Below are 23,810 nucleotides of genomic sequence, written 5' to 3'. Positions count from 1 at the left end.
GCAGGGACACAGACCCAAACTATATCAACCTCATTAGGCTATAGCAGTCTTTAGGATTGTTTTGGTTTTTGGTTTTTGGGTTTTTTTTGAGACAGTGTTTCATTCTGTCATCCAGCCTTGAGTGCAGTGGCTCGATCATAGCCCACTGCAGCCTTGAACTGCTAAGCTCAAACAGTCCTCCCACCATAGCCTTCTGAGCAGCTGGGACCATACCACCATGCCCAGCTTTTTGTTGTTGTTGTTGAAGACAGGGTCTTGCTATTTGGCCCAGCCTGGCCTCAAACTCCTGGCCTCAAGTGATCCTCTCATCTCAGCAACCCAAAGCACTGAGGTTACAGGTATGAGCTACCATTGCCAGCCTTTAGGATTGTTTTTATCTTTATAACCCTTTTTATGAAACAGGTCTTCTGGCCAAGTGCAGTGGCTCATGCCTGTAATCCAGCACTTTGGGAGACCGAGGCGAGTGGATCACGAGGTCAGGAGATCGAGACCATCCTGGCTAACACGGTGAAACCCCACCTCTACTAAAAAATACAAAAAACTAGCCAGGCGAGGTGGTGGGCGCCTATAGTCCCAGCTACTTGGGAGGCTGAAGCAGGAGAATCGCTTGAACCCAGAAGGTGGAGGTTGCAGTGAGCCAAGATTGCGCCACTGCACTCCAGCCTGGGCGACAGGGCAAGACTCTGTCTCAAAATAAATAAATAAAAATAAAATCCTGGGCCGGGCGCGGTGGCTCAAGCCTGTAATCCCAGCACTTTGGGAGGCCGAGACGGGCGGATCACGAGGTCAGGAGATCGAGACCATCCTGGCTAACCCGGTGAAACCCCGTCTCTAGTAAAAAAAATACAAAAAAATAGCCGGGCGAGGTGGTGGGTGCCTGTAGTCCCAGCTACTCGGGAGGCTGAGGCAGGAGAATGGCGTAAACCCGGGAGGCGGAGCTTGCAGTGAGCCGAGATCCGGCCACTGCACTCCAGTCTCGGCGACAGAGCAAGACTCCGTCTCAAAAAAAAAAAAAATAAATAAAATAAAATAAAATCCTGGATTAAAGTGATCTGCCTGCCTTAGCCTCCCAAAGTACTGGGATTGCAGGCACGAGCCACCATGCCCGACCAACATCAGGTTTTAATTGATAAGTAAGCAAGGATAAGGAACAGATTCTGTACACATGGAAAAATACAGAGAAAATCATGTGCTAGTGATTAAAGAAATGCCAATTTTCACACTAGAATCCTTTTTATGGCCCATATCACACCTTATGATCCTGTATTTCTACCCCTGTATTAGTCCATTCTCACACAACCACCACTATTAAATTAATTAAAAAGTAAGTTAAACCCAAAGTTGACAGAGGAAAATCTCTGCATCACCATCAACTGGCTCCATCATTCTGAAGAACAATCTGATAATGTGCCAGGGACAGTTTCCGCTGTAATTCAGTAATTCCATTAGAAGGAATAGATTAAAATGTCATCACTCCTCACTTTTCACAGGCCCCTGTGCTGGTTTATTTATAGCACTTACCGTGGTCTATCTAAGTTAAATGTGTCCCTTGTCAATTCTGTTGATTGCCTGTCTTCTCCTCCAGAATGTAAGTTCTATGAGCTCTGCCAGTGACCTGGTTTGTCAGGTTCTAAACAAACAAGTACTTATGCCCCCCAGCAATAGGTAGAGTTTATAAAATTTATAGCAGCATAATTGATAACTGTAAAAACCAGAACCTACACGCCCAGAGGACAACTAAACAAACTAGAATATAATGATAGCATAAAATGTTGAATAGCTATTTTCCTTTTTTTTTTTTTGAGACTAAGTTTTGCTCTTGTTGTCCAGGCTAGAGCACAATGGCGCGTTCTCAGCTCACTGCAACCTCTGCCTCCCAGGTTCAAGTGATTCTCCTGCCTCAGCCTCCTGAGTAGCTGGGATTACAAGTGCCCGCCACCACACCCAGCTAATTTTTGTATTTTTAGTAGAGATGGGGTTTCACCATATTGGCCAGGCTGGTCTTGAACTCCTTACCTCAGGTGATCCACTCGCCTTGGCCTTCCAAAGTGCTGGGATTACAGGCATGAGCCATCGTGCCCGGCCCTGAATAGCTATTAAACATAAAATATTTGAGGGGAGGCTGAGGCAGGAGGATCTCTTGAGCCCAGGAGTTCAAGACTACCCTGGGCAGCAAAGCGACATCCCGTTTCTACAAAAAAATTTAAAAATCAGCCAGGCATGGTGGTGGCACCTGTGGTACCAGCTACTCAGGATGCTGAGATGGGAGGATCGCTTAGAATTCAAGTGAGCTAGGAAGTGCCACACTGCACTCCAGCCTAGGCAACAGAGAGAGAGAGAACCTGTCTCAAAAAAAAAAAAAAAAAAAATTTGTTAAAACACTTATAAACTAAGTGAAGAAATATGATAACAACATTTATGCCATGTAAAAAATGGTGCCTTACCCATTCAAAACCGTAGCTCAAATGAACTTTGCATAAATACTGAAGTCTTAGTGAAAAAATCATTAGATTCTTTAGTAACTACTTTCTCTTAATTGCACTCGTAACTTTCAAATATTCTATCAGGTCTACAGTTTTTTTTTTTTTTTTTTTTTTTGGAGACAGAGCCTTGCTCTGTCACCCAGGCTGGAGTGCAGTGGCCGGATCTCGGCTCACTGCAAGCTCCGCCTGGGTTCACGCCATTCTCCTGCCTCAGCCTCCCGAGTAGCTGGGACTACAGGCGCCCACCACCTCGCCCGGCTAGTTTTTTGTATTTTTTAGTAGAGACAGGGTTTCACCGTGTTAGCCAGGATGGTCTCGATCTCCTGACCTCGTGATTCGCCCGTCTTGGCCTCCCAAAGTGCTGGGATTACAGGCTTGAGCCACCGCTCCCGGCCTGGGTCTACACTATTTTAAGAATAAAAGCAGCTTACTGTTTCAGAGGGAAAACATACACAATGGTATGATTTGAAGAGTAGTGTGATGAATTTTTCCCAAAGACTAAAAATCTAAAAAGTTAAAATTAAACAACAGATATGAGCTGGGCATGGTGACACGCACCTATAATCCCAGCTACTTGGGAGACTGAAGTGGGAAGAGCCCTTGAGCCCAGAGGGTTGAGGCTGCAGTGAGCTATAATCACACCACTGCAGTCCAGCCTGAGTGACAGAGAGAGACCATGTCTCAAAACAAAGAAAAGAGGCCGGGCATGGTGGCTCATGCCTGTAATCCCAGCACTTTGGGAGGCCAAGGCAGGCACATCACCTGAGGTCAGGAGTTCAAGACCAGCCTAGCCAATATGGCAAAACCCCGTCTCTACTAAACCCCAGGCACAGTGGCACCTGCCTGTTATCCCAGCTACTCGGGAGGGTGAGGCAGAATAGCTTGAACCCAGGAGGCGGAGGTTGTGGTGAGCCAAGATCACGCCACTGCACTCCAGCCTGGGTGACAGAGCGAGACTCCACCTCAAAAAAAAAAAAAAAGGCCAGGCGTGGTGGCTAATGCCTGTATCCTAGCACTTTGGGAGGCCAAGGCGGGCAGATTACGAGGTCAGGAGATCAAGACTATCCTGGCTAGCACGGTGAAACCCCGTCTCTACTAAAAATACAAAAAAATTAGCTGGGCATGGTGGCAGGCACCTGCAGTCCCAGCTACTTAGGAGGATGAGGCAGGAGAATGGCATGAACCTGGGAGGCGGAGCTTGCAGTGAGCCGAGATCGTGCCACTGCACTCCAGCCTGGGCGACAGAGCAAGACTCTGTCTCAAAAAAAAACCAAAAAAACAAAAAACAGAAAAGAAAATAACAGCTATGTAAGTTCCTTAATATATAGCAAAAATAGTATTATTTTTTCATTTTCTTTAAGATAAAATTCATTGTAGTATAATTTATATACCAAAAAAAACACCCATTTTACTAGAATACACCTGGTGTCTACTCTGAGGTGACCTCAACTGAGGGGCTGAGTGGGACTAGTTGTCACCTAAAGGATGCAGAGGCAAGAGCTCACTTCCCGCAGTCTTCACAGGTGAGGGAGGCACCAGCTCCTCGCCAAGGCCCGATCTGCCTGGCAGCAAGAACATCCCTTACCCCTCTCACCAAGGCCATACACACCTGCGCCTACACAGGGTCTCATGTGGCCAAGGCCCTGGTGTCAGGCCCTTAATGGCTAGGATTTGTTGGCACAAAGGCAAGGCACCACAGAAACTGGAGAAGTGAAAGGTCCCCACCTTTGGGTGGGGAGCCGGCCTCTGGGTTGCGTGACTATCAGTCAGCAAGTGTGGACTTTGGAGTGAGGCGCAGTTACTTACAGCCTGCTGTGCAGCCTGTGTGCTTCCAAACCTCTCTAGGTCTGTTTCCTCGCTGGACTCATAGGGAAAGGGGAAGTACCTTTCCAGGATGGAAATTGAACAAGACAACCCACAGGAAGCCCCAGTGTGGAAACTTACTTTATTCTAGCCATGATTATCCTAGTTGTCACCTTGCACACCTGCCATCTGGTGCCATCTCCTGGCTGGCACATTTATACCCTCTCTGGCTCTGAAAGGCATGTCAACCAAAAATGGGCAGCTGGGACTAAGGCATATTTAAACAAAGGCTCCAAGGGACCCCTTTCACTTGGGTCTAGCATCCAGCCTCTCTCTCAGCAGAGGCAGGATCGTGGTACCTTGTCGTGTTTTCTGAACAGGGCCCAGGACAGCCAAGGCATGTCATCACTGCAGCACTCAATTCTCCTTGGTCACAGTGGAGTCAGCGGTCCAGCCTGAAATACTACTACAGAGGAGAAAGACCCATTCCTGCAAGGTTGCTCTATCTTCCACATCCAAAAACAGTCCTACGTAGCTTCAGCTGCTCCCAAATCAGGTCACAGAACAGCAGGAGACATTCCTTTGGCAAAAAAGGACACGCTTTTGTCCTGTATCTTATACTGGTAAGTGAGGCTCTGATCCCGCTGGGCTGTGGGCTGCGATGGTCTCCTCCACAGGATTCTCAGCTACAGAGACAGAGAAGAATGAAAGAGGAGCAACCACCCCAGGAAGCTGCTCCACTGGGAACCCCACCCTAGCTTCTCTGTGACCTTCAGCTGAGGCCTCTACGAGATGACAGTCAGACGTGCCATCTGGTAATGGGGCCAACTTGTAAAATAAAGCCTATCACCAGCTAACTACAAATAAAGGGTTCCCCTCCATTACAGTAGTCATATTGGCTCAATACAAAAAATGTGAAAGAGAAACAAAAAGGAGAAGGAAGGAAAAAGTCTTTCAAAGGAAGACCATTAAAGTATTTTTATTTTATTTTATTTTATTTTAAGCAGAGTCTTACTCTGTTGCCCAGGCTGGAGTGCAGTGGCGCAATCTTGGCTCATTGCAACCTCCGCCTCCTGGGTTCAAGCGATTCTCCTGCCTCAGCCTCCCAAGTAGCTGGATTACAGGTACGCATTACCATGTCCAGCTAATTTTTGTATTTTTAGTAGAGGCGGGGTTTCACTATGTTGGCCAGGCTGGTCTGGAACTCTGACCTCAGGTGATCCACCCACCTCGGCCTCCCAAAGTGCTGGGATTACAGGCGTGAGCCACCGCGCCCGGTCCCTTTGTTCTTTTTTCTAAGCATGGTTTTGTACTTGTGGGCTAGACTAATTTTGAAAATCCCATTAGAATTTGCACATTCAATACAGAGGCCCAGGAAGGCTAGATACCTGTTTTGATGGTGTTTCCGCTGACTACAATGCTCTGGGGCTCTGGCTGAAGACAGGCCACAGCTGCCCAGCAGCACCTTCTCCTCAGGCCCTGCTGCAGCACTACAGACATAGCACTGCTGGGCTTGGTCCTCTGTGTGACCTACCAGCCTTGCCTCTGAAGGACTCTGGGCCAAGACTCCTAGCCACTCTTACTGGGTCAGGAGTGCTCAACAGGAAGTTAACCAGGAAGCTGTGGTGGAGGCTTGGGAGTGGTTCCAGAAGAGAAGTTTGAGAAGGCAGAGAGCCACACGGCAGCCCATTTAGAGGGGTAGAATCCAGCTTCCCTCCCAGAGAAGGACTCTCAGTTTCTGCCCAAGTACTCCAATTGTTCTAGTAAGAGGCAGCAGTTGGGGCAGCAACCCTGGTCCATGGGTATGGCCTCCCCAGGTTGTTTCTCTTTTTTCTTTTTTTGAGACAGAGTTTCTGTCGCCCAGGCTAGAGTGCAGTGGTGCGATCTTGGCTCACTGCAACCTCTGCCTCCTGGGTTCAAGCGATTCTCCTGCCTCAGTCTCCTGAGTAGCTGGGACTACAGGCCCGCACCACCATGCCTGGCTAACTTTTCTATTTCTATTAGAGGTGGAGTTTCACCATGTTGGCCAGGCTGGTCTCGAACTCCTGACCTCAAGTGACTGGCCTGCCTTGGCCTCCCAAAGTGTTGGGATTACAGGCGTTAGCCACTATGCATGGCCCCGAGTTATTATTTTAAAAGGAACAGGCTGGGCACGGTAGCTCACTCCTGTTATCCCAACACTTTGGGAGGCAAACGGGGGTGGATCACAAGGTCAGGAGTTCAAGACCAGCCTGGCCAACAAGATGAAACCCCGTCTCTACTAAAAATATAAAAAAAATTAGCCAGGCATGGCAGTGGATCGCCTGTAATCCCAGGTGCTTGGAAGGCTGAGGCAGAGAACTGCTTGAACCCAGGAGGTAGAGGTTGCAGTGAGCCAAGATCGCGCCACTGCACTCCAGCCTAGGCAACAGAGCAAGACTCTTTGTCTAAAAAAAAAAAAGGAACAGTGTTGACCTGAATAGACAACGCCTGCTGCAGTACTGCAGAGAAATTTTGCTGTTACTTGACGGCATGCCCCTGCATTCCACTGTAGACAGCTGTCTCCTCTTTAAGAGTGCTCCACTTTGGGCCGGGCGCGGTGGCTCAAGCCTGTAATCCTAGCACTTTGGGAGGCCGAGACGGGCGGATCACGAGGTCAGAAGATCGAGACCATCCTGGCTAACACGGTGAAACCCCGTCTCTACTAAAAAATACAAAAAACTAGCCGGGCAAGGTGGCGGGCGCCTGTAGTCCCAGCTACTCGGGAGGCTGAGGCAGGAGAATGGCGTAAACCCGGGAGGCGGAGCTTGCAGTGAGCTGAGATCCGGCCACTGCACTCCAGCCCGGGCGACAGAGCCAGACTCCATCTCAAAAAAAAAAAAAAAAAAAAAGAGTGCTCCACTTTGGTCACAAATGGGATCCCCATGGAATATGTGTGTTGGTCCATGAGGCTAAGTGCCATCTGGAGCAGGTCTATTACCTGAAGTCTCACAATTTCCAGTGTTTCCCTTCCACCTGAAGTCATGTCCCAACCAGACAGTCCCTCAGGCCTGACTCTCCCCTATGCAGTCAAGAATCATAGGTACACGGGCAAGCAGCCCATTGCCCAGTAGGCCCCTGCATACCTGCCCATGCACATCCCTGCAGAAGCCAGTGGCCAGGCCCTCAGCCCGCAGGATCAGGTGGCTCTGGTGACTGACGCCATTCAGCAAGATGTCATTCTCCTCATCCTCCACATCTCCACTGTCGTGCACAAGGATAACCATGTTTCCCTGCATCAGATACAAGATGGAAGCCTGCTCCTTACCGGAAGGGACACCCAGAGTCAGGGAGTGCCAGCCTCTCATTGCCTCCACTCCCCTGCACATCCTCTCACAGATCACCCTCCCTGCTGCTGCTACAGCCAGCCCCTACCTGTGCTCCCAGACCCTGATTCCAGTCATCTACTGGACAATCTCACCCATAATGAGCCAACCCATATTTTCAGCTCACTTCATCTAAACCAACAGTCTTCAAAATTAGCTCACTCTCCTGAATTCCTGAATGTTATTAAAAGTGTCCGGCCGGGCGCGGTGGCTCAAGCCTGTAATCCCAGCACTTTGGGAGGCCGAGACGGGCGGATCACGAGGTCAGGAGATCGAGACCATCCTGGCTAACACGGTGAAACCCCGTCTCTACTAAAAAATAAAAAAAAAAATTAGCCGGGCGAGGTGGCGGGCGCCTGTAGTCCCAGCTACTCGGGAGGCTGAGGCAGGAGAATGGCGGGAACCCGGGAGGCGGAGCTTGCAGTGAGCTGAGATCCGGCCACTGCACTCCACCCTGGTCGACACAGCGAGACTCCGTCTCAAAAAAAAAAACAAAAACAAAATAAAATAAAATAAAATAAAAAATAGAAAAAAAAATAAAAGTGTCACCATCCTGCCAGGCACCCATTCATTCAATCTACAGTTCCTGAATACTTACAGTGTACCAGATCCCACAGTAGAAATAACAAGTGAGAGATATGGGCCCAGGAGCAGATAGATGCTGACAATACAGGATGATAAGAGCAAGGGAGAGGGAAGCATGAGGTGTATGGGGAGCACAACGAAGAGGCATCTGCTCTAACCTGGAGGAGCAGGTCAGGAGGTGAGCACACGTGAACTGCATCTCAGAGGGCAAGTAGGAGTTAGCCAAGCCGAAATGACTTTTTGGTCAACCCTGCCAAAAAGTGACAGCTTGAATAATAAGTCCTTTCAAAGGAATACTGTCCAGTTGTTAAAAAGAATAAAGCTGGCTGGGCACAGTGGTGCACGCCTGTAATCCGAACACTTTGGGAGGCCGAGGCAGGAGGATCATTGAGCCAGGGAGTTCAATACCAGCCTGGGCAACATAGTGAGACCCTGTCTCTATTTGTAAAGAATAGTAATAAAAGGCCGGGCGTGGTGGCTCACACCTGTAATCCCAGCTCTTTGAGAGGCCAAGGTGGGTGGATCACCTGAGGTCAGGAGTTCAAGACCAGCCTGGCCAACATGGTGAAATCCCATCTCTACTAAAAATATTTTAAAAATTAGCCAGCCAGGCATAGTGGCTCATGCCTGTAATCCCAGCACTTTGGAGGCTGAGGCGGGCAGATCACAAGGTCAGGAGTTCAAAACCGGCTTGGCCAACATGGTGAAACCCTGTCTCTACTAAAGAAAACACAAAATTTAGCTGGGCATGGTGGCATGTGCCTGTAATCCCAGCTACTCAGGAGGCTGAGGCAGGAGAATTGCTTGAACCCGGGAGGAAGAGGTTGCAGTGAGCTGAGATCACACCATTGCACTCCAGCCTGGACAAAAGAGCAAGACTCCATCTCAAAAAAAAAAAAAAAAAATTTAGCCGGGTGTGGTGGTGGGCACCTGTAATCCCAGCTACTTGGGAGGCTGAGGCAGGAGAATTGCTTGAACCTGGGAGATGGAGGTTGCATGAGCCAAGGTCACTGAGGTTGCACCACTGCACTCTAGCCTGGGCAACAAGAGTGAAACTCCATCTCAAAAAAAAGAAAAGAATAGTTTAAAAAAGAAAAAGAATAAATGGCTCCTGTAGGGGTACAAAGCAGCGTGGCCAGGCCAGGGTCTGAGCTGGGGTTCTGTCCCTGCTGGGCTGCGGCCCCAGCTGGACTGCTGCCACGGAACTCAGTGCAGAATAACTCCGGGAGAAACTGCAGTGGGACCTGGAGGCAGAGCATGTGAAGGTGGAGGATGTGACCCTCAACCGTTGTGCCTGCAGCTTCTGAGTCCTGGTCGGCCAAGTTCGAGGGGAAGGTGCTGCTTCATACACACTGGTGGGTAAACGTGTGCCTAGCCGGAGGCTCTCACACATGCTTTTGAGCAGAAAAGCCTCATCCCAGAGCAGGGGGCCTGTGAGCAGCAGAAACGAGGGACTGACACCTACACAGCCATTAAATTATCAATCAAGGCTAGAAACAAAGGAAAAGAATGAAGCAGATCCATGTGTTATTGGACAATGGACAACAAAATACATTGTGTATTACTAAATGAAAAAAAGAAGTAGCGAACAGTGTGGATGGCACGTTACCAGTAATGTGAAGAAAAATGCAGGGAGACAAATATGTGCATATACTTTGAGAGCCAAGGCAGGAGAATCACCCGAGCCCAGGAGTTCAAGATCAGCCTGGGCAACATAGTGAAACCAAGTCTCTATAAAAAGTAAAAATATAGAAAAAAGAGGCCGGGTGCGGTGGCTCAAGCCTGTAATCCCAGCACTTTGGGAGGCCGAGACGGGTGGATCACGAGGTCAGGAGATCAAGACCATCCTGGCTAACACGGTGAAACCCCATCTCTACTAAAAAATACAAAAAACTAGCCGGGCGAGGAGGCGGGCGCCTGTAGTCCCAGCGACTCTGGAGGCTGAGGCAGGAGAATAGCGTGAACCCGGGAGGCGGAGCTTGCAGTGAGCTGAGATCCGGCCACTGCACTCCAGCCTGGGCGACAGAGTGAGACTCCGTCTCAAAAAAAAAAAAAAAAAAAAAAGAAAAAAACCAAGTATGTGCATAATTGTACAGACTGGCTAGAAGGATGCACGTTGAGCTGGTCGTGGTGGCTCACACCCGTAATCCTAGCACTCTGAGAGGCCAAGGCGGGCAGATCATGAGGTCAGGAGATAGAGACCACGGTGAAACCCCGTCTCTACTAAAAATACACACAAAAAAAATTAGCTGGGCGCGGTGGTGGGCACCTGTAGTCCCAGCTACTCGGGAGCCTGAGGCAGGAGAATGCATGAACCCAGGAGGCGGAGCTTGCAGTGAGCCGAGATCTCACCACTGCACTCCAGCCCGGGAGACAGAGCAACTCCATCTCAAAAAAAAAAAAAAAAAAAAAGAAGGATGCACGTTGGAGGGAGGGAGAGAGGCAAGAGCACTTTTCTTCCTTCTTTTTCTTTGTAAAACAATGCCCAAGTTTTATTTTTTCAACTAAAAGAAGTATTCTTACAAAAAGAGGGCGGTAGCAGGTCACAGACCCAGCTGGACTGCAGAAGGTGACTTTGGCTACTTACTCTCAACCCCTAATCCTGACTGTGCCTTCCACACCCCTAACAGTTCCTCCTCCTCCCATTCTTTCTGCATTACCCTGGTTCCTGGCTCTGTAGCTGTAGCCAGGATGGCCTCACAAGTTCCCTGAACAGAGCTTCCAGGCAGGACTTTGCACACAGGTGTTCAACACACACTGCTGGATACCCACACACCTGGCTAACTCAGTTAGCTTATCTCTCCCATTGCTCTCTACGCTCAGTCTGACCACACCATACCACTGTCCACACGTTCCTGCCAGCTACACCATTACACAATGGCAAGTGCTACTGTGGGCCAGACACCGTGCTGACATGTTACAAGCTTCATCTCACTTTACTCTTGTAGTCAGGTACCTGCGAGGTAGGCACCACAGCCATTCCTATTTTACTGACTGGCCTATTGTTATTGTTAAAAACTCTATTATGGCTATTAAGTACAGCAGTATTTACACCTAACTGATCACAACCAGTTACAGATTTCTTTGTTCCTTCTCTGCTCCCACTGCTTCACTTGACTAACCAAAAGAAAACAAAAACAAAAACAAAAACTCAGAAATCCCTGTTTGTCCCTCATAACTTGGTAATCAAGGTAACATTGTATATCCTATACTTGTATTGCCCTTTACAATTTTCAAAGTAGCTTATACTCATTATCTTAGCTGATCTATAAAATACACTCAGGGATGATAATAACTTGCCCCAGGACACACAGGCTATATCTGGCAGACCTGGGACTGCAGCAGTGCCACACGTGACCAGCCCCACTGAACGCAATGTTGATCATCGCTTTATTTTGGGGGGCTTTACTTTTCAGCAACGGCAGGTAAGGGAAAGCAGGTGGCTGGAGCAAAAGCTTTCTGGTGCTACCAGAGTAAAGCCAAAACCCCAAGCAAATAAAAAGATCACAGCAAGCGAGGTCTGGACCTGTCTGAGTTCTTGGAGGTCACAGGTGGGCGCACAGAAGGCAGTTCCATGAGTACCTTTAGTTCCCAGCACACGGTAGCTCTGCAGTAGTGAATGAAGTCTAGCACAGCCACCGCCCCCACGCCCAGGCTCAGGAGTACACTGAGGTCGTCCACCAGCAGCACCGGGTACGTCCACCGAGCCTCTCCACCGTCTACTGGCTTCAGGGCCTCCCGTACAAACTCAAACAATGGTTTCAAGTTCCCAGCATTAGCCTCCCTGGAGAGACAGGACAAAAGTTATCAGACTTCACTCTCTCTACAGATGTTTATCAAGAACCAAGTAGCACCACAGGAGAGGGCTAAGGGGGACAAAGAACTTTATCACAATTCTTGGCAACAAAGAGTTCATGATCTGGTTAGAAAGAAAAGGCATGCAGGTGTACAGGAATAATTCAAATATTTCCTGAGGCCTGCTAGGTATAAAGCACTGTGTTAGAAACTGGGGGACACAAAAATAAACAGCTCCTAGGGCCCTTAAGAGACACCATACATAGTCGGGTGCGGTGGTTCACACCTGTAATCCCAGCACTTTGTGAGGCTGAGGCAGGTGGATCACTCAAGGTGAGGAGTTCAAGATCAGCCTGGCCAACAATGGTGAAACCCTGTCTCTACTAAAAATACAAAAATTAGCCAGGTATGGTGGCGCACACCTGTAATCTCAGCCACTCGGGAGGCTGAGGCAGGAGAATTGCTTGAACCTGGGAGGCGAAGTTGCAGTGAGCCAAGACTGAGATCATCCCATTGCACTTCAACCTCGGCAACAGAACGAGACTCTATCTCAAAAAAAAGAAAAGAAAAAAGAGAGACACCATACAGCCTCTCAACCCAACAGCTTAAGGCATCTGGAAGATAACTGTATTGGGCAGGCAGAAGCCTTCCCAGGAGGTCATACACAACTAGAAAAAGTTAAACAGGCCAGGCACAGTAGCTCGCACCTATAATCTCAGCACTTTGGGGGGCCAGTGGGGGAGAATCATTTGAGCCCAGGAGTTCAAGAATAGCCTAGGCAACAGAGTGGGACCATATTTCTACAAAAAAAATTTTTTTTTAATTAACCAGGCATGGTGGTACACCCCTGTAGTCCCAGCTACTTGGAGGCTGAGATGAGAGGAGTGCTTGAGCCCAGGAGGTCGAGTTTGCAGTGAGCCGTGTGTGTACCACTGCACTCCAGCCTGGACAACAGAGCAAGACCCTGTCTCAAAAAAATAATGAAATAAGAAGTTAAACAGCAACTCAGATGCCCTGATGGTCAGTGGCAGTGGCCTAAGGGCTTCTGTATACGTAACAGATTTGACCTGTTTCTGACACAAGCCAGACTATCTCTGCCTTCTCTAGTGACTACCCCCAGCCATCATTTCTCAGCAATGAGTGGAGGAACAGAGCACAGGGCCCAGGGCAACTGGCCTACTGCCATAAGCTCCGGGGATGAGCCCCTGGCATTGCGTTATTTTCACTAACAATGAGGACATCTCCCCATATCTTGGGATGAGGTGTAACCAGCCCCTGCCTTCAAATGAGGAAACCCCAAGTCAGAGATGCTAAGGGGTGTATGTGAGGTCACACACAGGGTCAGGAAACATGGTCTCACAGCCACCACATAAGGGTGTGTGTGTCTGAGAGATAAGGTGGTCGGGGGAAGTTAATGTGTGGACCGCTTTGTAGTGGAGGAAGAACAGCAGCCAAGCAGGGAGTCTTCACAGAGCTATGTTTGAGGCCAATGTTCAGAAAGAAGGAAAAGCAGGAAAATCAATCTCAGGCCTGTGACGCTGAATACCAAACCAGGGGAAAAACTTTTTCTTAAATGTCTGAAGAGTAAATATTTTAGACTTGCAGGTCATATGGTCTCTGTCCTGACTACTCAACTCTATTTGTTGCTGTAATGCAAAAACAGCCAGGGACAACATGCAAACAAATGAACGTGGCTGTATTCCAGTAAAATTTTATTCACAAAAAATAAATTTAAAAAAAGAATATTAAAAAAGACAATTTTAAAAATATGAAACAAAACACATTTATTTATAAAAACAGGCAGCTGACTCATAGCCCATAGTTTGCCGTTGCAGAGTTTCCGCTGTCGCAGAGCTCAGGTGTATACTAGGGCTCTAAGCCAGGGCTGGAAAACACAGCAAAGCATATTGTTCTGCCATCCTTCCAGCAAATGATCCTCTCTATAGCTTTGGGGACAAATGTCCACCCTCAGCCCCAGGATAAGAGCCAGCATTTGATAATGCTGCAACACCAGATGAAGTGTCTGTCCCCTGAAGCCAGTTCCGTCTTCCTGCACAATAAGAAGGAATCACACAGCAACCAGGAATCCTGTCTGGGCCCACCTGCCACGTGTGTGCTTCCGGGCTGGGCTGCAGGCTGACTGACCTGAGAAACTGCAGGGGATGTGGCTCCTCTTGAGTCTGGAAAAAGACGTCCACTGCGGACTTCAGTCCCTCGAGGAACACAAGCTGCCCACGCTCCCGCGCCACAGTCAGGTTGACACCCTAAACATGACAAACAGTGAGTTACTGTGCCCATCAGACTAGATGCCAGCTTGCAAGAGGGCACAAGACACCTTCCAAACATGGCAGAAGTGTATCTGATCACCCAATGTACAGGCCTGTCTTCATTCCCCTGGGTGCTCCCAACCCACAATCCCCCATCTGTTTTCAGATGTATATTTCCATTTAATTGTCACATTAAAAGAAAAACTAGCCAGGCATGGTGGCACATGCCTGGAGTCCCAGCTACTTGGAAGGCTGAGGCAGGTGGATCGTTTGAGCCCAGGAGTTTGAGACCAGCCTGGGCAACATGGCAAGATCTCGTCTCTACAAAAAAAAAATTAAAAAAAATTAGCCAAGTGTGGCAGTTTGCACCTGTAGTCTCAGCAACTCAGGAGGCTGAGGTAGGAGGATCACGTGTGCCCAGCAGGTCAAGGCTGCAGTGAGCCATGATCATGCTGCTGCACTCCAGCCTGAGCAACAGAGCGAAACCCTGTCTCAAAAAGACACAAAAAACAAAAACCTAGGCTGGGCATGGTGGCTCATGCCAATAATCCCAGCACTTTGGGAGGCCAAGGGGCAGATCACTTGAGGTCAGGAGTTCGACACTAGTCTGGCCAACATGGTGAAACACCATCTCTACAAAAAATACAAAAATTAGCTAGGGGTGGTGGCAGGTGCCTGCAATCCCAGCTACTCAGGAGACTAAGACAGGAGGATTGCTTGAACTGGGAGGTGGAGGTTGCAGTGAGCCGAGATCGCACCATAGCACTCCAGCCTGGGTGATGAGAGTGAAACTCCATCCCACAAAAAAAAAAAAAAAACAAAAAAAAAACACACACACAAAAAATGGGACGCAGAAATTTAGTATGCATATCCCTGCTCAGACCAGGACTTTTTTTTTTTTTTCTTTTCTTTTTTTACTTGTCACTGACTTGAAGCTCAAGGACTTTCTTTTTTTTTTTTTTTTTTTTTTTTTTTTTTGAGACATAGTCTCACTCTATTGCCTAGGCTGGAGTGCAGTAATGCAATCTCGGCTCACTGCAACCTCTGCCTCCCAGGTTCAAGCGATTCTTGTGCCTCAACCTCCTGAGTAGCTGGGATTACAGGTGTGTGCCACCATACCTGGCTAATTTTTATTTATTTATTTATTTATTTATTCATTTATTTTTTGAGATGGAGTTTCACTCTTGTTACCCAGGCTGGAGTGCAATGGTACGATCTTGGCTCACTGCAACCTCTGCCTCTTGGGTTCAAGCGATTCTCCTGCCTCAGCCTCCTGAGTAGCTGGGATTACAAGTATGTGCAACCACACCCAGCTGATTTTTGTATTTTTAGTAGAGACGGGGTTTCTCCATGTTGGTCAGGCTGGTCTCGAACTGCCAAACTCAGGTGATCCACCCGCCTTGGCCTCCCAAAGTGCTAGGATTATAGGCATGAGCCACCGCACCCAGCCTAATGTTTTTATTTTTAGTAGAAACAGGGTTTCGCCATACTGACCAGGCTGGTCTTAAACTCCTGGCCTCAAGTGATCCACCTGCCTCAGCCTCCAAAAGTGCTGGGATTACAGGTGTGAGCCACTGCGCCTGGCCTCAAGGACTTCTTAAATATGGTTCATGAACTACCATCCGATTAAGAAACCCTTTAAGATGCCTGATTAAAATGTAGATTCCTGGCCGGGCATGGTGGTTCACGCCTGTAATCCCAACACTTTGGGAGGCCGAGGCAGGTAGATCACCTGAGGTCAGGAGTTCGAGACCAGCCTGGACAACATGGCAAAATCCTGTCTCTATGAAAATTCAAAATTAGCCAGGTATGGTAGCACATGCCTGTAATCCCAGCTACTTGGGAAACTGAGGCAAGAGAATCACTTGAACCGGGGAAGCAGAGGTTATGGCGAGCCGAGATCATGCCATTGCACTCCAGCCTGGGCAACAAGAGTGAAACTCTGTCTCAAAAAAACCAAAAGCAGATCCCTGGGTCTAATTCCAGAACAAGGGCGCAGCTCAGGATGTCCAGCTCAACAAACACCCAGGGATAGTGATGCATTCTAAATGTGCAACCCACTGCTCCACCTGTGCAGAAACAGGTCACATGGAGCTCAGCGTGGTGGCTCACACCTGCAATCCCAGCACTTTGGGAGGCTGAGGCAGGAGGATCCCTTGAGCTTAGGAGTTTAAGACCAGTCTGGGCAACATAAGGAGACCCGTTCTCTAAAAAAGAAAAAAAAAAAAAAAAAGGCAAGAAAGAAAGAGGCAACATGTAACTCTTTAGACTTTCCATGCCCCTACATCAGGTCTCAACTGCTCATTCACACACAAAATGCCCAGGGTCTTCCAATGTCCAACACTATTTGTTCTGATAGCTGCAGCTGACAGAGAAAGACTCCTGATCGTATCACCCTTGCTCTTGCTCACTACCAGTCTATTTATGTAAGTGCAACAATATGCCATGAGTATAGAAGCTCACGCTCCAGTACTTCACATGCCAAGTACTGTGCATGCCATTCCTGCTGTGCTGATTATCATTCAAAGGTAAAAGAAAAAGTAGCCAGTTTAGACATGCGAACACACAGCTGTCTCATCCTGAAACAGATCCAGTGGCCATAAAGCCATGCTACAGAGCCCTGGAATGCAACATGTTTTCTTTACATCCCTACTGTTCTCCCTGGGCTCCTGCCCTGATGTCTAACACAAGAAGTTCTCCCTTCTCTGCAAAGGATGGGAAAGAAAGAACCTATCATTCTCTCACCTCCTCATTTGCTTCTGCCCAACAGAGAAAGAGGCAGTGACTTGGTCCAATAGTAAGACTGGATTTTATTTTTTTTTATTTTTATGTATGTATGTATTGAGATGGAGTCTTGCTCTTTTGCCAAGGCTGGAGTGCAGTGGTGCGATCTTGGCTCGCTGCAATTTCCGCCTCCCAGGTTCAAGTGCTTCTCATGCCTCAGCCTCCCAAGTAACTGGGATTATAGGCGTGAGCCACCACGTCTGGATCCTCTGAGAAATAAATGAGTGGAATGCACGCCCCATGAGTGAGATGATCCCAAAGTGTTAAGATTAAAGGCATGAGCCACCACCCCTGGCAGCCAAGAATTTTTATAGTGACTAGGTCTTGGGTTTTGTCAAATGCTTTTTCCGCATTAAGTGATATCATCATATGAATTTGTTTCTTTAGCCTATTGAGATGGTGGATTACAATAGCTGATTTTCAAATGCTGAACCGGCTTTGCAAAATTGTAATAAACCCAAGTGAGGTGTATAGTTCTTCTTATACATTTCTGGACCTGATTTGCTTATATCTTGCGGGGGGCGGGGCGGGGGAATTGCATCTCTGGGAGATATTTTTTTTCCTTTTTTTATTGAAAAGGTGTGTCACTCTACCGGCACACACCAACTGCCCAGATAATTTTTGTATTTTTAGTAGAGATGGGGTTTTGCTATGTTGGCCAGGCTGGTCTCAAACTCCTGACCTCAGGTGATCTGCCCACCTCGGCCTCCCAAAGTGCTGTGATTACAGGCATAAGCCACCGCGCCCAGTCCAAGACTGGCATTTTAAAGATCACTGCTGAAGAGTAGCTCAGTTCTCTCCTCTCTAAGCCTGGCCTGTCCAAAAAAAACCCCAAAAAACAGCCCTTCAGCTTCCATTCTCAGGCAGTGAAGTCCACCTAGTCACAGGTAATGGCCCAGGCAAGGTCAGGAAGTTCATCAGCCTCTTGGCCATCTTATTCTTGCCCCTGTGTATGATGTGGTGAGGGGCAGGAAACGAAAGTCCCTCTCCCCACATTGGGGTCTGAAGTGCTAGACTTAGGGAAAGACAGTGGGAGGCATCCAGTTTAGCAGCAGACCAAAGTGTGATCTCCAACCAAGGAGGACGAAAATCAAAACTCAAATGGAGAAGGAGAAAACCTTAACTGGTCCAGAATGAGTAGAGAAGGGTTTGATTAATTAACATCTACAAATAGCAGGTCTGGTTCTACAAAGTCTCAGTAAGTCTCAATTAATGCTGAGATGCTACCTCAGCCCTTCAAATAAGAGGTTCAGGATCCCAAGATTTCTTTCTTTCTTTTTTTTTTTTTTTTGAGACAGAGTCTTGCTCTGTCGCCAGGCTGGAGTGCGATCTCGGCTCACTGCAACCTCTGGCTCCCGAGTACAAGCAATTTTCCTGCCTCAGCCTCCCGAGTAGTTGGGACTACGTGTACGTGCCACCATGCCCAGCTAATTTTTATATTTTTAGTTGAGACGGGGTTTCACCATGTTGGCCAGAATGGTCTCGATCTCTTGACCTCGTGATCCGTCCACCTTGGCCTCCCAAAGTGCTGGGATTACAGGCGTGAGCCACCGTGCCCGGCTCAATATTTCTTTAGTCCCTCTTTTGCTAAGTTCTGTACAATGCAAATAGGAAAGCCCAGCTTTAGACCATGTGTGACACACACACTCACTCAGGGACCTCACCATGGAACTCCAAAATATTTACCAGCTTCTGTCCCACGATATTGTAGTGGCTGAAGGACTGGAAGAGTGCCACAAAGCAGACTTTACAATTAGCTAGAAAACAAAACAATTGATTTTAAATAAATCCTCTGGTTACAACCAGTCTCACTGATTTCATACCTCTGGAAACAAAAGCACTGAGGCAAATCTAGAGACCCAGAGGCTCTGCAACCCGACATACGCAATTTGATTCTAAGATGTACTTTTTTTCTTAACAGTTATATCTTATTTTGCTGATTCTAAGATATATTTCTGTTAGATGTAGTACTAGGTACTTCTTCTTCTTCTTCTTCTTATTATTATTATTTGAGCTCGCTCTGTTGTCCAGGCTAGAGTGGCACAATCATGGCTCACTGCAGCCTCAACTTCTCTGGCCTCAAGTGATCTGCCTACCTCAGCCTCCCGAGTAGCTGGAACTATAGGTGTGCCCAGCTAATTTTTGCATTTTTTTGTAGAGACAGGGTCTCCCTATATTGCCCAGGCTGGTCTCGAACTGCTGGCCACAGATCATCCTTCCGCCTGGGTCTCCCGAATGCTGAGATTATAGATATGAGCCATTACGCCCAGCCATGCAGCAGCCACGTTCTTTAGGAAGCATCTACTGCCAGGACAAAGTGTCAATGGGGTCGAGTGCCCAGAGACCTCGAGATACACAAAGACCAGAGAGCAACAAAATCAGAGGCCACATAAGACCTCAGTGAGGCAATGTCCACACAGTAGGTGGAGAAGCGGAAGGTAGGACACAGAAACAGTGAGCACACGCCACTCTTTGGCAGGGCTGGGGAGGGAACGAGATGGCCCAGTGATCCGTTATCCTCATAAAATAGCCCCCCCTAGGTATCCCAACACCAAGGCTTGGCTTGTAAATGCTGTTATTGCTTCCTTAAATAGTTTTGGTTTTTATTACTTCTGCACCCATCTTGGGTTTCTTTTCTACAGCATCAATGAGTCCCATACCTTTGAGGTAGAAGGAGAGAAAGTGGTGTACAAGGAAACTCCCATCTGTCTTGGCATCACAGAGTAGAGTCAGTTTCCCCTAAAAGTTACGAGGAACACAAAAAGGTTAGACTCCCTGGAAAGAGGTCAGCTTAGTGTAGAAATCTAGTCAATTGTGTCCACACCTAAATTCCTACACCTGAAGAGTTTATTTTTTTAATGATATATATGCTAAGGTACCCTGAAAAGACGAAAATAAGTCAAAATTATGGAAAATCCATGATTAAAGTTATCACTTATTGTTACTTAGGCAGGCATATCTCAGACTCCATCTCCTCAAAGCAAACAGAGAATAAAATAATTTCTCTTCCTCACTTCTCATGTTAGTAATTCAGGAACCAGTCTTAGGAAGAATTGGATCCTGAACAAAGGATGTTTTACCATGAGACTCCAATGAAAATCAGATTGCTAGGACTGGAAGAGGCCTTCAAAAGGCCTCCCCGCCAACTACTTTATATTCTGATGCCAATTCTATTCTGTAGGGTGAGGGAGAAGGGAGGAAGAAGCAGTTGTTGATAGAGATGTCTGATAACAAAGTTCACCCAATGGCCCTGCTTCAGAGGCCTGATCATGGAGAGCTCTAGAAAGACCTCTAAGGGTGGTCTCTGCAGAGCCTGGCTGTCCCGCTCCACTCACCTCTATTTCTGTCAGTGACAGGGAAGGTCAGGATCAAGTGATATCATGCATTCCACCTCCTTGCCGTGTGACCTTCCACAAATGCCTAACTTCTCTGGGCTTCAGGTTTTTTCACTTATAAAATATGAAAGCTCACACCGTCAGACCTTCAGGGTTACCCCTGGTGCTGTCATTTCCTGGTGCCCACTTGAATACTCCATTCTCTCATCTGGCCCTAGGCTGACTTTGGAAGTGCCAGTGGTAACTGGCAAGGTAATCAGAGTCATCTGGACAAGAACTGCCTGGCAACTAAAATCCACAAGGATCTACTGAAAGCTACAATTTGGCACTATGGGATCATAAAAAGGCTTTAGACACATAGTATCCTGGTTGCCACTGAAAAGGAGTTTACCATTTCATTAGGAAGACAAAGATTATGAATAAACCAGGCCAAGCGTGGTGGCTCACGCCTGTAATCCCAGCACTTTGGGAGGCAGAGGCAGGCGGATCACCTGAGGTCAGGAGTTCGAGACCGGCCTGGCCAACATGGTGAAACCCCGTCTCTAACAAAAAATACAAAAAAAAAAAAATTAGCCGAGTAATTAGCTGGGTGTGGTAGCGCATGCCTGTAATCCCAGCTACTTGGGAGGCTGAATAAGGAGAATCACTTGAACCCAGGAGGTGAGGCTGCAGGGAGCCGAGATAGCGCCAGTGCACTCCAGCCCGGGCGACGGAGCGAGACTCCATCAGAAAAAGAAAAAAAAAAAAAAAAAAAGAATAAGCCAGAAGATACGCTCCTGAAAGAGGTTACTCCTACGTTAAAATGTGAAAGGTTTCAAGGTGCCCCAGAGTGTGAAGAGAACATGCCAGCCTGGGGTGCCAAAGACTGACTTAGTCCAAGCCAATGTTTGCTACGTCCAGCTTCTAACAGTTCTATTAGAGACCACAAAGAGGAAGAGTAAGAACAGCAGCGTTCAAGACAATGTGCCCATTGCTCCGGGGCTAGGGGGCGGTTAGGAAGCTCGCCTATGAAGACGGCGGCGATACGAACTCCCCTCTCCTCTCAGGCCTATTCCGCAGTCTCCTCTGAGCGCCTGGGACCCCTACCCCAGTGAACACGCACAGGGCGCCCCAGTTCACGTCCGTGAATATAATCCAACCCCCCTGTCGGCCATGCTTCCCAGGGACTTTTTTTTTGAGACGGAGTCCCGCTCTGTCGCCCAGGCTGGAGTGCGGTGGCTGGCGAGATCTCAGGTCACTGCAACCTCCGCCTCCCGGATTCAAGCTATTCTCCTGTCTCAGCCTCCCAAGTAGCTGGGATTACAGGCATGCGCCACCACGCCCGGCTAATTTTTGTATTTTTCCTAGAGACGGAGTTTCAGCATGTTGGCCAGACTGGTCTCGAACTCCTGACCTGAGATGATCCATCCCCCTCAGCCTCCTAAACTGCTGGGATTACAGGCGTGAGCCACCAAGCCCGGTCGCTTCCCAGAGACTTTTAAGGGCACGTACGGCCTTTGAGAATATACGAGATGGCCCAGAAGCCCACCTTCGGCGGGTCCAAGTCTACAGTCCAATCCCTGGGTCAACTCTCTGCGGACTGCAACTCCCAGGTGCCCCGTGCCGGGTCGTCGCGCCATTCCCTGGGGTCGTGCGCACCGCCTCCCGGATGCAGTATTCCGCCGCCCTGCCAGGTCCCGCCCCCTTCCGGGCCGCGGGACCTCTTACCTGCTCCGCCCTGTCGGGGGTGGTGTTAAGCAAGTTATTAAGTTCCACGAACATTCCGAGCTCCTGGGACTAACACTCTGGAGGAGAACCCGGGGTGCTGCAAAGACGATGGAGGCTTAAACGCACCAGACAGCCCGCCTCACGCAAAGAAGCGCGCATGCGCAACGCCACTTTTGCGAGCCAGCCACAGCCAATGAGGCGGGTGTCTGGATGGGGCCGCTGCGCAAGCGCATAGACGTGCGTTGAGTCCCAGGTAGTTGGAAACGATGGGCTTCTCTGTAGGACTGCCAGCGGCCTGTGGCGGCTCATTCCGCGCAGATCGGCCTGGCGCCCGAGCCCTCCCAGTGGCCCCCAAAGCTCCATGCGACCGAGTATTCTCCTTCCCTTGGCCTCGCTCTCTGCCCAGCCCCGGGCCTCCTTTCCTCCACACGTGGCTGTCAGGCGCCCTCTGTATGCCCCACACTCCTGGGAGCTTGGGCTCATCGGTAAACGAAAACAAAGGACAGGAAATTATTATTTTTAAATTATTATCATTTTTTGTTATTTATTTATTTATTTATTTATTTATTTATTTATTTTTTGAGACGGAGTCTCGCTCTGTCGCCCAGGCTGGAGTGCAGTGGCCGGATCTCACTGCAAGCTCCGCCTCACGGGTTCACGCAATTCTCCTGCCTCAGCCTCCGGAGTAGCTGGGACTACAGGCGCCCGGCACCACGCCTGGCTAATATTTTGTATTTTTAGTAGAGACGGGGTTTCACCGTGTTAACCAGGATGGTCTGGATCTCCCGACCTCATGATCCACCCGCCTCGGCTTCCCAAAGTGCTGGGATTACAGGCATGAGCCACCACGCCCGGCCGACACGGAATTATATCTTGAAAAGTTATGTGGAGGAAAGCAAAGCGGGATTGGGGAGTAACAATGGGGGCAAGGTAGGTTTCAGAATTAAAGAGGTTGTCAGGGTGGGTCTCACAGAGAAAGGGTGTTTGCGGCCGGGCGCAGTGGCTCACGCCTGTAATCCCAGCACTTTGGGAGGCCAAGACGGAGGGATCAAGAGGTCAGGAGTTCGCAGACCAGCCGGGCCAACATAGTGAAACCCCTTCTCTATTACAAATACAAAAAATTAGCCGGGCGTGGTGGGGGGGAGCCTGTAATTCCAGCCACTCGGGAGGCTGAGCCAGTAGAATCGCTTGAACCCGGGAGGCGGAGGTTGCAGTCAGCGGAGACCGTGCCATTGCACTCTAGCCTGGGCAGCAGTGCGAGACTTTGTAAAAAAAAAAAAAAGTGTGGTTGCAACACGCCCTGTATTACTGTCCTCAGAGCCTTTGCACTAACTCTTCCCTCTTCCTGGAATGCCCCTTTTCCCAGATATTCAGCTGATTTTAAAATTCCCCACTTCCTTCAGGTCTTTGTTCAGATGTCACTTTATTCGTGAGGCCTTCCCTGAGTACCTTACTTAAATCACAAACTGTCCCTTTTCGAACACTTCTTTTTCCTTGCTTTTTTTTTTTCATAAGGTTTGTATCTATTATACCGTATATAGTTTTGTTCTAGCCCAATCAGCCTCGGTTCAGTGGACAAACCTGTAGTTCAAAGTCAAGTTTATTGACAGTCACTAAAATAAAAGAGAATTGTTACATGATTTGGGAAAGAATCGAATTCAGGTGAAATTTAAGTGAAGCGGTGTTTGATATGCTTAAAGCACAGCA

The 23,810-nt window shown here is 48.4% G+C and overlaps 1 protein-coding gene and 1 pseudogene across 4 annotated transcripts; one reads left to right on the top strand and one right to left on the bottom strand.

Moving 5' to 3' along the window:
• Positions 1-4,409: 4,409 nt before the first annotated feature.
• ELP6 (elongator acetyltransferase complex subunit 6) lies at positions 4,410-22,316 on the bottom strand. Of its 4 annotated transcripts, XM_003894502.4 has the most exons (7): positions 22,104-22,316; positions 19,722-19,800; positions 18,748-18,818; positions 14,156-14,274; positions 11,798-11,999; positions 7,391-7,537; positions 4,410-4,972 (listed from the first exon to the last, which is right to left on the bottom strand). In XM_003894502.4, exons 1-7 carry the CDS (start codon positions 22,155-22,157, stop codon positions 4,844-4,846), a joined length of 801 nt encoding a protein of 266 aa, XP_003894551.1. In that variant the 5' UTR covers positions 22,158-22,316; the 3' UTR covers positions 4,410-4,843. The 4 variants fall into 4 exon arrangements, with proteins under 4 accessions (XP_003894551.1, XP_009199172.1, XP_009199173.1 ...); XM_009200908.4 differs by lacking the exon at positions 18,748-18,818 and having other exon boundaries at positions 22,104-22,269; XM_009200909.3 differs by lacking the exons at positions 18,748-18,818; positions 22,104-22,316 and adding an exon at positions 21,925-22,059.
• On the top strand, positions 7,554-9,728 carry LOC116273867 (annotated as a pseudogene).
• Positions 22,317-23,810: the final 1,494 nt, after the last annotated feature.

Source organism: Papio anubis, chromosome 2, assembly GCF_008728515.1.
Source record: "Papio anubis isolate 15944 chromosome 2, Panubis1.0, whole genome shotgun sequence".
NCBI classification, from domain to species: domain Eukaryota; kingdom Metazoa; phylum Chordata; class Mammalia; order Primates; family Cercopithecidae; genus Papio; species Papio anubis.
The sequence above is the reverse complement of the archived record's forward strand: the minus strand, read 5'-3'. Positions and strand labels throughout refer to the sequence as shown.

Coding starts and splice junctions, on each gene's coding strand:
- ELP6 (XM_003894502.4), bottom strand. CDS start 22,157: ATGTTCGTGGAACTTAATAACTTGCTTAACACCACCCCCGACAGGGCG. Junction 12,000..14,155: donor CATCCCCTGCAGTTTCTCAG/GTCAGTCAGCCT, acceptor CTGTCTCTCCAG/GGAGGCTAATGCTGGGAACT. Junction 4,973..7,390: donor GCAGGGATGTGCATGGGCAG/GTATGCAGGGGC, acceptor CTGTCTCTGTAG/CTGAGAATCCTGTGGAGGAG.